Source organism: Pollicipes pollicipes, unplaced genomic scaffold (genome assembly GCF_011947565.3).
Source record: "Pollicipes pollicipes isolate AB1234 unplaced genomic scaffold, Ppol_2.1 Scaffold_2555;HRSCAF=2994_pilon_pilon_pilon, whole genome shotgun sequence".
Classification (NCBI taxonomy): Eukaryota; Metazoa; Arthropoda; class Thecostraca; order Pollicipedomorpha; family Pollicipedidae; genus Pollicipes; species Pollicipes pollicipes.
In genome coordinates this window covers 14,115,034-14,129,207 of record NW_023596136.1, presented here as the reverse complement: position 1 = coordinate 14,129,207, position 14,174 = coordinate 14,115,034, and the positions used below count along the sequence as shown (strand labels likewise).

The 14,174-nt window shown below is 49.6% G+C and overlaps 1 protein-coding gene across 1 annotated transcript in view; it reads left to right on the top strand.

The window, feature by feature from the left end:
* The window catches only part of LOC119098379 (gamma-aminobutyric acid receptor subunit alpha-6), a 42,958-nt gene extending 28,784 nt beyond the window's left edge, over positions 1-14,174 (top strand). The window contains exons 7-11 of the mRNA XM_037221300.1: positions 771-785; positions 2,408-2,560; positions 10,653-10,740; positions 11,018-11,153; positions 13,746-14,174. Coding sequence (XP_037077195.1) covers positions 771-785; positions 2,408-2,560; positions 10,653-10,740; positions 11,018-11,153; positions 13,746-14,174 — 821 coding nt within the window. The remainder of the gene's footprint in view (positions 1-770; positions 786-2,407; positions 2,561-10,652; positions 10,741-11,017; positions 11,154-13,745) is intronic.

Sequence of the window (14,174 nt, the reverse complement as noted above, 5' to 3'; positions counted from 1 at the left end):
TTCTGGAATTGTGTGTCTCTTGTAAACAAAGACTACAACAATTCCCCGAAACTCTTGTAAACAAAGACTACAACAGTTCTCCGAAATGGGGGTATCTTATTGCTTCTCAGAATGCACCGATTCCGAATTTTATCAATGAACATGGCACGGACATTGGACTTTTGGGCATCTCGAAAAAGAAGATCTGGGCCACTTTTGGTGCACAAGTAATTTGGTCACTTTTGGAAATAAAAGTTACGTGATTCCAAAATCAAGGTTTTGACATATCTTTACCATGAAGCTTTAAGCTATCTCATAGGGTTCAAGTCATAACTCTATATGAGTTTCTTTGTAAATTTTTGTATGCTTGCACTCGCAACCCTCTAGGTCTGGAAGTGCGCGTACGCCTGGTGCATATAACCATCCCCAAGATTTTTGGAAGGCGTATAAGCTCGGTGAGTGGCTTCCCCTCCATTTTTGCGTGTTCATAAACCCGATGTGTAACCACCCTTCGTTTTGGAGGATGTATACGCACAGCCTGGCTTTAGGTATTTTGGTCTATGGGGCCGCCTTGCAGCTCTTTGTATCCTTATTGCCAATTTGCAAAGTCCAAAACATTTTGAATGCCTACGGTGTGATAACATGGGTTCCAGGTTCCATTATAGGACTGAACCTGCGGGATTATCCATACGGTGTGTATTTATAATGCAATCGTGTTTGAAAAGACGATTTATGGCATTGTTCTGGCGATCGCCAATGTATTGTTCCTGACCGACTTGTTTTATTTTCAGAACATAGGTTTGACGGTAGGAGTACACGGTTCACTGTGTCAGCACTACTTGGCTCGCACGATTTCGTTGCTTGGCCTCCTATGCATTGCACACTCTCTAGACGCATTTCTTTAATATGGTGTCATGGCCACATTCCTCGATGGGTATATGATCAGAGCATGACCTGGCAAATGCGTGTGCTACAATGCATATCCTCTCGATGGAACACGCCCTTTAAAATTCCCTTCTTTGTGTTCATGCAAGAGTTTCCACTATCTTAGCACTGCATAACGAAATGTTCGATGTTAACACAACGTAGTAATTGTATCAGCTATTTCCTCATATTTTTTAGCTATCAAATTTATGATTCCACGTGCATGGAGTGTGAGCTTCAATGCCATGGTGTGGCAGCCCAGCACTCGTTGACGCGACAGCGTCGAGCCGGAGCAGGCTGAAAAGCAAGCAGCACAGCGCTCGGAGGGAATCTAGCGAGTGCTTACAATATGTTTTTCACTACCTATGCACTTGCACTTTGCACTTTGCATTTGCTAGAAGCAACTATGTTTCGACCCTCGCAAAGATGCATGCTTGTCCATATGTGGTATGTGCATTGCTGGCTTTTGGGCTGAGTTTCGTCTCTCTAGCGGAGCAATTCAGCACCACATGCAGAGCTCGTTATTGTCACGGAGCGCGCCATCGGGCTGACGCGTGTTCAGATCAATACCCATGCACCTTGGCTCAGGCTCATTCAACTGCTGGCTGCAATGTCAATGATTTTGAACTTTGATTTTCTAAACAGCTATAAGAATGGAAAGGGTTTGTAAATTTGCTTTCAACTTCCGTTTGTTTCCACCATTTGTTACAAAGCTAACGAGTTTTGCAGGGCCAATGAGGCATGCAGCATAACATAGCACGAGGAACATACATTGCTATTTAAATTGGGCTACCCGCACTCTCGTCCTCTACACGCTGTGCGTCTGCAGCAGCAGCAGCTCTTACAACAAAGCCATCACGTTGTGCCGAAGAGGTAAAGTACACAATGGGAAGATGATCGTGAAGAAGAAAATGGCTGATGCATCACCCATGACAAAGAACGGCCAGCTCTCTACTGCCTCATAAAGGAATGGACATCAACTACAAATCACGCCAAATGGCACAAATGGCCATGGACGCGTTTTACAACGCCCGAATGAGTAATTCTCCCTTCTCTGTATCCGGGACCGGCTCGAATGAGCGCTGGCCGCCAGACCCAGTGACGTCATATGTCGGATTGTTAACTCCGTAGCGATTTACTGAGGTATTTCGTGAATCAGGATGGGTTGTGACGAACAAGAGGTGCCGGCTTTTTCTTCAATTCAACATGGTGTCTGGCCTGCATGTGATTAAACATTCCCAGTGAATCTATGGCATATGCATTTTTGTCGTAATATGGTCGCGAGGCCACAGTTGAGTAGCTAATTTCCATATAAATCGCTCAAAAGATTTCAGGCGCCAAAAATGATACCGTTCACAGACCGTCTGCATAATGCGCCTTAACATTTAACCTTTATGCATGCAGCCACCAACGGTGGGCACGTTCACCTGCTAGCAAACCGCGAGAGCTAGCGCGCCTGCCTGCCGAGACGGCTCTGGTCAGGTCTGTTCGTTGATATCCTCAGAGGAGATCTCCACGCTGGTGGTACACTTCCAACTGAAGCGCCTCACGGGCTACTTCCTGCTGCAAGTGTACATCCCCTGTGTGCTGATCGTCAGCTGCTCCTGGGTCAGCTTCTGGATCACCAAGCGTGACGTGCCGGGCCGAGTCAACCTCGGTGAGTTCAGCCGCGTCCACTCGCAACAGCCAATGTTTTATGGTGGCTGCACGTCCGCTGCTACGATCCCTCCAGCGCGTCCGGCGCCGGTCGTGTGCTCGGCTTAGTGCCGGGAAGCCCGCGAGTCAGCAGCGCTCAGTCGGCATGTTCAGAACGCTCGTTGCTTGTCTATGTAGTTCGTTGAACCTCTTTTCTTAAACTTGTTTTTTTCGCGCTGCTTCCCACTGTCTGGTTGTCTGCCTCTCTGTCTGGTTGTCCGCCTCTCTGTCTGTCTGTCGGTCTGCTTGTCTGTCTGTTTTTCTCTTGTCCGCCCCGCTCTCTTGCCCTCTCCCCTCTGTCTTTCTCTTTATTCCTCTGCCTCTCTCTCTCTCTCTCTTCCCTTCTCTGCCGGCCTCTTTGCCTATTTTTTCTATTTTCTTTTCTCTCTCTCTCTCTCTCTCTCTCTCTCTCTCTCTCTCTCTCTCTCTCTCTCTCTCTCTCTCTCTCTCTCTCTCTCTCTCTCTCTCTCTCTCTCTCTCTCTCTCTCTCTCTCTCTCGCCGTCTCTGTCCGTCTCACCCTCTCTCCCTCCCATTATCTCTCTTTCTCTCTTACTCTCCATACTCCATGCTTCACGTTCCACGTCCCGTGTTTCATATTGGTTAATTAAGTCCAGACGCTCAACAATTCGTGAATCATGTCGATGGCTGCACGGCTTCAAAGTGAACACGTGAATCGAACGGACTACAGTGGCCAAAACCAGTCGCTGGTTAGCGACGGCGCCGGGGCCCGACAGCACTCGCTGAGACTCCAACAGCGCAGCAGAGTTATGTGTTAGGAGGTCTCGCGCGTCGCTCTAAGTGTCCACTTGCATTCTTGGGTAGCAGCGCTGCTGTTAGGAACATCCAGTAAGTTTGCTGACGATCGAAGCTGGTTCATTTCGCGCCGAGCCTCACGCCAAAGGCAGCGCACGCTTGTTATAACCTGGCGACCAGTCCGTTCACATCGGCTCGCTCGGGACAACAGCAGGGTACTCCGGGGCTATAGAACGCCGCCCGGAACATGCCCGTCGCTGTTCATCGGGGCCCCAAGTCGTGTTTGCACTCACTCAAGGTCCGGCCGCGCCACCACTCTGCTCGTGCCAGCTTCACTGATAACGCCCGGCAAAACGAGATTAAGAGTCCGATGAGGGCGGCGCCTCTAATTGAAACACGCCATTTGGTATTGATTGCTGGCCGGCAGTGTGTGGTCGAACAATTCGGCCGGTCGGGCGGGCACGTTTGAGGGGGTCGGTGGATGGACTGGGCTGGGCCGCCGGCGGCGCCGGCGGCAGAATTTTAGGGGATGTTCGAGCGGCCGCCACAAGGCCCAAACGTCTCACATTTCCATCGGTCGATGCGTTGCATCTCCGATGTCTTCTCAATGCTCTTCTTGGAATTCCTTGCGGAAGATTATGGGGATATTTGAGAGCGATTATTGCCGATCTGGTGAGTAGGTACACATGATAACATTTCACTTGTTAGGCGCTCGATTCTTCGGCACGCGTTATTGAGTCGTTGCGGATCTAACGACTCTATAGGATCCTGACTAGATCAGACGCCATGCTATTGGATTTTCGTGCTGAACAGTCTTGGTAATCAGTGGCTACGTTGTACGGAATGCAAACCCAGTTGCTTCTCACAACAGAGTGTGTGTGTAGGATGCAATCGTAATGCGCCAAGTCATCACGACATCGCCTTCCTGACTGGCTGGCTAACTTGACCGGACCGCTGATGCTGCCGAGACAGACTACCTGCTACTGCCGAGGCCCGGACCTGCTGATGCCTTCCTGGCTGAGAGATACGGGTGAGGATTCGTCTGCGCCGTGCCTACCTTGGACTACATGGCGACTGCGGCGCGAATGCTGCCAGACTTCGCAGAGGCAGCAGCCAGCGGTGAGTGCTGCCAGAATCCGCAGGGGTCGCAGCCAGCGGTGCAAGTTCTGCCAGACTCCGCAGAGACCGCAGTCAGCGATGCCAAACTCCGCAGAGGCGGCAGCCAGCGATGCAAGTTCTGCCAGACTCCGCAGAGGCCGCAGCCAGCGATGCAAGTTCTGCCGGACTCCGCAGAGGCGGCAGCCAGCGATGCAAGTTCTGCCAGACTCCGCAGAGGCCGCAGCCAGCGATGCAAGCTCTGCCAGACTCCGCAGAGGCGGCAGCCAGCGATGCAAGCTCTGCCAGACTCCGCAGAGGCGGCAGCCGGCGATGCAAGTTCTGCCAGACTCCGCAGAGGCGGCAGCCAGCTGCAGCGTCCCGAGCGGCCTATACATGGACCGTTAGGAACGCTGAGGCTGCTGCCGTGCTTTTTCACTGTCCAGTCACGCATTGGCATTGGTACTGATGGTTAGATTATGAAATGAATGATGCGTCACTGCTGGCGTTTCATAATGGGTTTCATTATGTGTGAGTTATCTTATGTGCGGAGAGTCTCTGGCATGATGGTAGACATTTCAATACAAGCGCACATAGCCAAATGTACGTCACTGATTATATGTTATGCATCTTAAACAAGTCAAAATGAACAACGATGTTGATTGCTGCTCGTTGAACGTTGTACACTGATCATATTTGATGCATCTCAAGCAAATCAAGCTGAACAACGTTATTGATTTTTGTTCGTTGAACGTTGTTCATTTTGGCATGCTTCGGACGTTCAAAATAGAATCATTGGCATGTAGTTGATCATGTTTTTCCCTATCATTATGCTTCACTTACCTCAAATGTCCGTGTTCGCGGGCTGGAGCAGTATTTCTTAAACGACGCTGATTGCTCCGTGCTCTAAAGGCCACCGCAGTAGCCTACATTTCAGGGAGAAGATGGTGGTGCCTACTATGGTGGCATTGTCTGAGAGCTAAATTGTATTATGAGTTCGGAGTTCTTATGTTGAATTATCGACCTTCAGTGACCAGGATGTATTTGTAAACGACTTTATAGTGCAGACGTTGGTTGTATGGGCAGTACTCGACGTTTCAACCTTAGCTTATTTGATCATGCTGGAAAACTGGAAGCTGAAGGACGAGCGTCTCCGCCCGACAATATGCACCAGATCTCCCGTTATCAAGCTTCGCCCCGTTTGCATCGCAGAGGTTCCTTGCGCGACCTCCAGCTTTGCGTTTAGCGCCTGTTGCCACGCCCAGTTACCTTACGCGGCGCCTCGGTGGCGCTTTTCCAACGACGCTGAACAGCCGACTTCTGTTAGAAGAAAATAATTATGCCTAGAATATAACTCCTCCCATGAGAATTCTTGCGAGCGTGTAGCGACGTAATGCTCTCAAAAGGTTTTGCTGGTGAGGCGCGTTCATTTTTCCCTGTTATCAGGACTCTTTTTGTAACGGTCGGTTACGTAAAGAATTAAAAACAAACACAAGCATGTTACCCAATCGTACAGTTGATGCAGCAAAATCAGTTTTCGTCTTGTTGGTGCTTGACAAGTCCGCTCGAAACCAAAGATTTAATGGGCAAAGCTGCGGAAAGGGCTACTCTGGGGCTTGCACCGACGATTGAAGGAAGTGTTCGACAATTGCATGGGCTTTTAAACTAAGATACACATTTTAGAGACCCTCATTCAGAAAAAAACAACGATCATAAGCTGTGTTTATAATTAAGAGAAGTTTACTTGTGTGCTATCTTTCCTTGATGTTACATTTATTTGTGAGTTAGATGAACGGTCTTGAAATGGATAGCGACTTGCTTTGAGAGGAACGTCAGTACTGTCGGGCCTTGGAAAAGTCGCACGGCGAAATACTGTTCTAACTGATTTTTACGGACATGGTCAAAGGCTGCCTAATTCACCTAATAACAATCTTAATTATGCCCCGATACAATATTTGACATGCAAATGAGCATATCCCAATGCCTTGATTGACTGCATGGTCTCCCAAAGGCGACTGTGGCCAGCCGCTTAGATTAAGGCATCATCCGATGCTGATAATAACCCCATATACCATCATCTGGCTCATCTTACACCAGGTCGCAGCCAGGGAGGGGAGGGCGTCTTTCCCCTTCCTAGGCCTGGGTTTTTTCGTTTTATTCACCATAGATGGCTTTTGATAAAAAGTTAAAAATCTGTGTGATGCGCTCTCATCGCGCTTCCTCCCCCACCCCCTTAGGAAAATGTTGGCTGCACCCCTGTTCCATAAAGGAGAAGTCGTCTTGCTAGTGCTAGATACACTGACGTTGCCATCACTCCAAAAACACCCACTGTCAAAGTCCCCAAGGTCATCGCGTGTGTCTGCCAAACAAACAGCCCGGGGGTGTGACAGCCCGAACACGCAACCACGACATCGGCACCGCTATAATACATGTCAGGTCATTAGACCACTCGGCCACAATCGTCAGACACGAACGCTGCGCCGACTGGTCAGCGGTGCGAGTGTACAGCTCCGGCTCGTACGCCCTGGCTGAGCAGTGCGCGGTCTTGGCCTGCGCGTCCGTCTGCCGAGACACGTCCTGTGGCGGGCTAGACATCAGCCTGAGACACGTACTGTGGCGGGCTAGACATCAGCCTGAGACACGTACTGTGGCGGGCTAGACATCAGCCTGAGACACGTACTGTGGCGAGATAGACATCAGCCTGAGACACACAGTGTAGCGGACTAGACATCAGCCTGAGGCACATACTGTGGTGGACTAGACATCAGCCTGAGACACATGCCGTGGTGGGTTAAATATCAGCTTGAGACACATGCTGTGGTGGGCTAGACATCAACCTGAGACACATGCTGTGGTGGGTTAAATATCAGACTGGGACTCATGCCGTGTTGGGTTAGACATCACCCTGAGACACATACTGTGGCAGGCTAGATATCAGCCTGAGACACATACCGTGGCGGGCAAGACATCAGCCTGAGACACATACTGTGGTGGGCTAGTCATCAGGCTGAGATACATACTGTGGCGGGCTAGACATCAGGTTGAGACACATATTGTGGCGGGCCAGACATCAGCGACGGCCGTCTGGTACATCTGTCGCAGGCGGTCTCTCCGGGCGCGGCTGGACAGCGCAGGCTGGTTAAACAAAAATTGTCGCAGAAAAAATTACACGCTGAAATTTTCTACGCGTTTATCTGGAAAAAGACCTTTCGGTGGGCTTAGGCTTTGACCAGCGCGGCTGGGCAAGCCCTGTTGGCACAGTCTGGACGGTAAACTCGCACCGCGCGTCGAGCAGGAGGCAGCGATGGATGAGGAAAGCGCCAGCAGCTGGCGCCGGCCGGCCAGCCGCTGCCGTCCCCCGGGGCCTGCCTTGAGACCCACTCTGTTCTCCGAGCCCACAGGTGTGCGCCGCCTCCGTGGCGACGGAGAGCGCATACCGCTCCGAGGCGTGCTCTACGTTCAAGTTGAACGGGGTCAGAGGGTATGTTGTGACAGAGCGAGGCGCCTGTGACACTCTCGGCAAAAACAGAAGCCGAGGCTGCGGCGCGGGCCGCCTGTCCATCACACTGAGTAACTGATGGTGATTGGTCAGTCACAAAAGGCAATGGCAGCCAATGCGAGGGCCTGCCTCCCGATCCACCCATCCGTAGCGGGCTGAGTTCGAGACGCTTCAGTTGTTCGCTACTTGATCTTAGCAGGTATGGTCTGCGGTCGGTGGCAGCGGCCGCACTAGGGGTTAGGTGACGGCAGAGGGCAGAACAGACCGTGCCGAGCATTGCGGCACGTTAAACTTTTGTCACCATATTCTGCCCTTCACTTGGAATGGCACGATCGGATGGCAGGGGTCAGGACTCATGCAACAAGCGCTGCTGAGCATGAGAACTGGTTCCAGAAATCCATTCATCAAAACGGTCTTATTAAACATCTTGGATTATCGAAATGGACAGAGCCTTACCCAGTGTGTACTGCACGGTCACTGGTCGGTGTCTGTCATTGTTCGTTGTTTTTCACGACCACCAATCAGAGCGTGCCACGTGGCATGCTGAGAGTGCTCGTCATGGTGCATTCGAATCCTTGTTTGCGGTGAGAAGAGACGGTACGGCCAAGGGTCATCGGAAGCAAAGTCAACGATATGAGCTCCGTGTTAGCTTCGCCACGGACCAGGACACGAAGTGATGGTTGCGATGTTTTTATCCAGGAGGCGGTGCTTTATAGAGCCCCCGATTTTGACTTGTACCTGAAAGCTTCTGTGTGTATTGTGGAATGGCTAATTGGAACAGCTTACTCATACCCTGTTTCATGCACGGTAAACTATTTGGACCTTTGAGATGGCACACCCTGCTATCAGCACGCCTTGCACGCTAAGACCAAGATGTTATTTCAAGAATCCTAAGGTAACTCTGTGCTTTTAGAAGGGAGGGTGGGCCTCAGGGAAACCCCGTGGCTCGGGGCTCGTCTTTGTGGCACTCCAAGAGGCTCATTGCCACTGAAAGGCGACCTAAGTTTAATTTGAAGATCTTCTAGCTCAAAGTCGCATGAAAGTTGTGAAGTGTCAGTGTGGATCCTTCGCATGACTCATGATTTGTCGCTATCCGGAGCGCTGGATGGTGCCTACATTCAATTATCCAACTATTTAAGGATGACTAACTCACCCATAAACGTCAAAGTTGCCGTGCATTTCAAAGCGCTTCTAATAGTTGCACATGAATCACGTGGTGATGGAGATTCACGGCAGAGCTGCGCCGACTTCAGCCAAACTGAAGGAACTGGACGGAATACTTCAACATCTTGGGTCATGTTGACATTGTGCAAGTCCTGACATTTACTGCGTGCTGGCCTGCACTACTCCCACTAGTACATCGCGTCTTTTAAAACTGAGCAAGGTTATGCAGTTTGTAAACGCCTGATGATGCAGGGGACAGTGCCCCGTTGTCAACGAATTTGTGGTACCATGGTCTTGCACAGCCGTCAACGGTAATGAGGTTACCAAAATAATTGTGAACTGCTAGGAACGCTTAAAGTGTTGTGTAAGGACAGATGGAACAATTATTCGAAGTGCTGTCCGCAGAAACGTTTTTGCGTGCAGCGTCTTGACAAGCTATTTCTCCAATAATGGTCAGGTGTTACATGAACCTGAGAATAACCTAAGGATGTTTGTTGTGTAGCTACGAACAAGGCCATCGGCTGAACGTGTTTCAATATTAAATTATCGAAAATTGTGTTTTAAAATATACAACATTAGCAGTTTAAAACCGCTTTCTACGCGGACTCCGAAAACGGAAACGATTCCAGATTCATTCACCTCGTTTCTTAGAACTACTAGGCCTTGGCGGGCTTAGAGCCAGCAAATCCTATTAAAAACAAAGATGAAAGTACTCCGATGTTTAACATCAGTACATCCCCGTCCGTCTAACTCTTTGAAGGTAGACATTCCAAAGCACTGATCGCCTCTATCCATAAGAGTATGAAAAGGCAGCAGGCTCTATTCATTTAGACATCAGTCTAGACAATAGACATTAGACATAGTCTCTGGTGTTTCTGCTGTTTCCTTCTTCTTCTTCCCTTCCGTTGTCAAAACCTATGAGGCTCAAGCCTGCACTTGAAGGTTCCTGATGTGTTTGCATGCAACCTATGTCAGGCATGCTTTGATGCTTCGTTCTATCCAGTGTCATGCTCTGTGAAGGATGACTTCTTCGTTCCGCTTTGACTGATGTCATTACAATCTGGCAATTGCCTATGCTGCCACGTCAGACCTGTCTGCTTCGCTCAGGATGGTTGCCTGTCGATGCCACTGAATTCTGACTGGCAGTGGACGACGCGTTTTCCCTTTGCACGGTATTGCGCAACTGAGATATTGTCGCATGCGTGGCTCTCTGTATAACTCAGAAGTGACCTCAGGTAGCTTCGTTGAGGTTCATCGTAGTGGTGCGTGGCTTCAGAACGCTACATGATATGCGTGACTTCTCATCTGTAGTGAGATGGCAGAAATAGACAGACAACCACGCGCGGCGAAACAGGCCGACTTGTACCTCTCCCAAAAGTAACACACGTGGACCAGTGCACCAAACGTACAGAAATGTAATGTTATTCTCAGCCTTAAGGCCTGCACACAATACCGGCATTTGACTGGAGGATCGTATCGATCCATTGTCCTGCTCCGACTGCCAGCCTGTTTGATGTCTTACATGCGCGTGCTCTTCGACAGGGGTAACTACAGTGCTAACTATGACTACATTGGGATTTGGCAGCAGGAGCAACTGGCCCAGAGTCAGTTATGCTACCGCACTTGACTGGTTAGTGGGAAGAACTTCTATTTCGTAATGCCCATTGCTGGCAATGTCAAACAATACCATTTTACGAAACAACAATGTCATTCATCATTGGCCACGCGCTGGCCTTTACAACCTGGTTATAGTAATAAGAATAACGTCACTGAGATGCCTGCCCAGATATTGTGATGTTATAATCGTGTATGGCTGACGGCTAGAAGTCAACTAGGGAGTGAAATCTGAGCCAATGTAGTCGATTTTTAAGGATCGACTGTAATAACCCCATTTTGGACTTTTTCAGGTGGGTTATTATGTGTTTTGCCTTCGTGTTTGCATCTATGGTGGAGTTTGCTACGATCAACTTCATCGAGAAACGGCTCAAAGATAAGAAGAATAGTCTAGAGGAACTGAAGCGGCTCTACACAGAGCGGCACAAGGTACGCGAACATTGCGGCAAGCATCATAGTTATCCTCGTTAGTGCTTAGTGGCCAATATTTATAAGCGCGATTAATTTAGTTAGGGTTGCGTGTGCTGACTGGGCTCATTACCCTGTTTTTGGTTGGGTCATCTAATTTATTTGCCTCATTGGCCGCGAACATATTGCTACCGATCCGCGAGCATAGCACTTCTTATACGCGACCATACCACTATCGGTGCACGACCATATCGCTTCTGATGAACGACCATATCACTGATGGTGCACGACCATATGTTGATATTGATGCGCGACCATATCCTTACCGATGCACAGCCATATTACTCCTGATGCACCGAACATATCACTAACGGTGCACGACCAGATGCGTGATCTCATCACCACCGATACCCGACCTTACCAGCACCGGTACGCGAAGGTGTTTCATGTTCTAACATTGTAACACTTGCCATAACATTACCTTCACAGTGTTGGCTCAAATGAAGCCAACTGAGCGTAAAGCTGCCGGAGGTAATTTACAAATACTGCTTGAAGCTTTTTTCAATGGATGGCCTCGTTAGTGATCTTTAAAAGAATGCCAGTTTGGAATAAGCAAATTTTCGGAAGAATAGGCGTTTTTGGCAAAGCTGCCTGCCACCGTATGGCCTGTTGTCAAGACAATGTGTCCAGTACAGGTGTTTTAACTTTTTGCCATGCATAGGAATTTTAAAAAAGTGGTTGCCTGCTGTACTATATAACCTTAGACTCACGTCTGAAGGCATTAATTCTGCATTGAACTCTTTCAATATTCTCTGCAATTCTTCAATCTTTCGGACAACGCGCATGGAAATCGCAGCAGATTTTTAGGAATTTTTGCAAGGGACCGAATCAAATTAACATAAGCACCAGTCGGTAGCTACACATGCGCACTGAATTTATACCTGTCCGTAATTGCTGAACGTCCAGTTGTCGCATACGAGCGTATCATTCGTACGAGCACTGTGAGCGTCTGCGATATGGACGCAGAGCCGATGTGGTTCTTGACAAGTACTTAGCACTGTGTTTGATGTAAGAGCAGCTACTTGTAAAATGGACTTGATGCCGTAGAACTTGCAAAATATTCCTATGCCTGTCTAGCACGAAACGAACGAGATCGTTCAAAAGTCATGCAGTTGCGCACGCCACTCGAAACTTCTCGGTTGAAGCCGCCTGACCTTCGTGTGGTTTCGCAACTCCACATCTGGACGGTTATGTCAAAATATATTTGATACACGCTTGGATGGAGGGTCAAATTGCCCCCCCCCCTCTCCGAAGGTTTTTCCTGAATGGTTTCAGAACGGCGCGGCGTATCCGCACTAAATTTTACATAGCTGTAGAAATTTAAATAGCGGATCGTTTGGAATCAAAAATTTACATATCCCTCGTAAGGTCACCGACCTATGGTAGGTCAAAGTCAGGCCATGGTTTCAGCGAAGTCAATTTGATGAGAATGGTTCAATCTGATGCAACCACGGAGTGTTAGACGAATCCACACATCTCTGAGATGCTTTCCTAGGTAACGCAACAATTGAATGAGCAAATTACATTGACCAAAGTTCAGGTATGAAGGTCAGACCAAGCTTAAAACCAACTTGCTTTATTACTCTAGGGCTTGCTGTATGGGACAGTATCTGGCGCTCATTTCAAATTTATTGATAAGAGGAACCCCATTAGTGATCTTCCATGGACTTCCTAAAGATCAGAATAGGTAATTGACCTAAAATGGCCCAGTTCAACATTTTGTTTTTAGGAACATACTGCCTAGCGCAATCTTTGTCGCTTATTCAAATGTAAAACTCAGATCAGCCTTGTATGATTCCGGTCACCGTGACCTTCAAAAAGTCAAACAAGGTCACTGAATTTAAATGAGTATGTGGCCTTTTGCTTAGAAACAGGTATCAAGGTTTTGGGGGCACTTTGGAAACCAACCTATAATTTTACTTTGTTTGGCCCTATTTGACCCGAAGGTCACGACCTAGGAACCTCAAACTCTGACCTAAGTGAGTTCACATGCAGATCAACACTCCCTACCAATTTGGTATCCCTAGCCCTCTTAGTTGGAGATATCTCAGGGTGGGAGGGGGGTCAAATTGACCCCCTCACCCGAGCGAAGGGTATCCAGCCGGCCGCCCGGACGTGTGTTAAGGAAGTCAGTTTCTGTACCACTTCTCTGTCGGGCTTTACGTAATTCAGAACACGTGACGTGGAGGTATAGTCTCGCAACGGAATTAACACTAGTAATTTCAGCTATGCGTAACATTTCAATGCTACACTACTTCAAACTCGAGTCTGCACGAAGACCGCTATTGTTTGAACCTCCCCTCTTGTCAGCAGCGGGTGATGGGCCCCTGGGTGCGAGTCCATGGACCTGATGCCACTCGCCCCTGCCGGTAGCGGATGATGGGCTTCCTGGGTGCGAGTCCGTGGACGTGATGACGTCGCCCCTGCCGGCAGCGGATGATGGGCCCCCTGGGTGCGAGTCCATGGACATGATGCCACTCGCCTCTGCCGGCAGCGGCGATGGGCTTCCTGGGTGCGAGTCCGTGGACCTGATGACACCGCCCCTGCCGGCAGCGGATGATGGGCTTGCTGGGCCAGGCCTCGTGCGACTCCGGCGACCAGACATCGCTCTCGGCCCAGTCCGCCGAGGCCGACGACATGGTGGCCGCCCAGATGGAGTTCTCAGAGTTTGCCGGCGCCGCGCCGCAGCCGCTTGCAGAGCCCACCACCGACTCGCTCATGCCCACCCTCTTCGGCAAGAAGAAGGCCAAGTCGAGCTTCGACTACGTCATGGCCAAGCTGGAGCGGCTGACGGAGAAGGACCTGCAGGACCGGTTCTCGGTGGTCGACATCTATGCGCGGATCGCCTTCCCGCTGCTGTTTGGCGCGCTCAATGCCGTCTACTGGGTGCTCTACTTGTACTATATCTCCGACGAGCTGGACGCCGACGTGTTCGCGCTCGCCGGCCTGGTCGTAGGCAAAAGTCAACAGACTGCGGTCTAG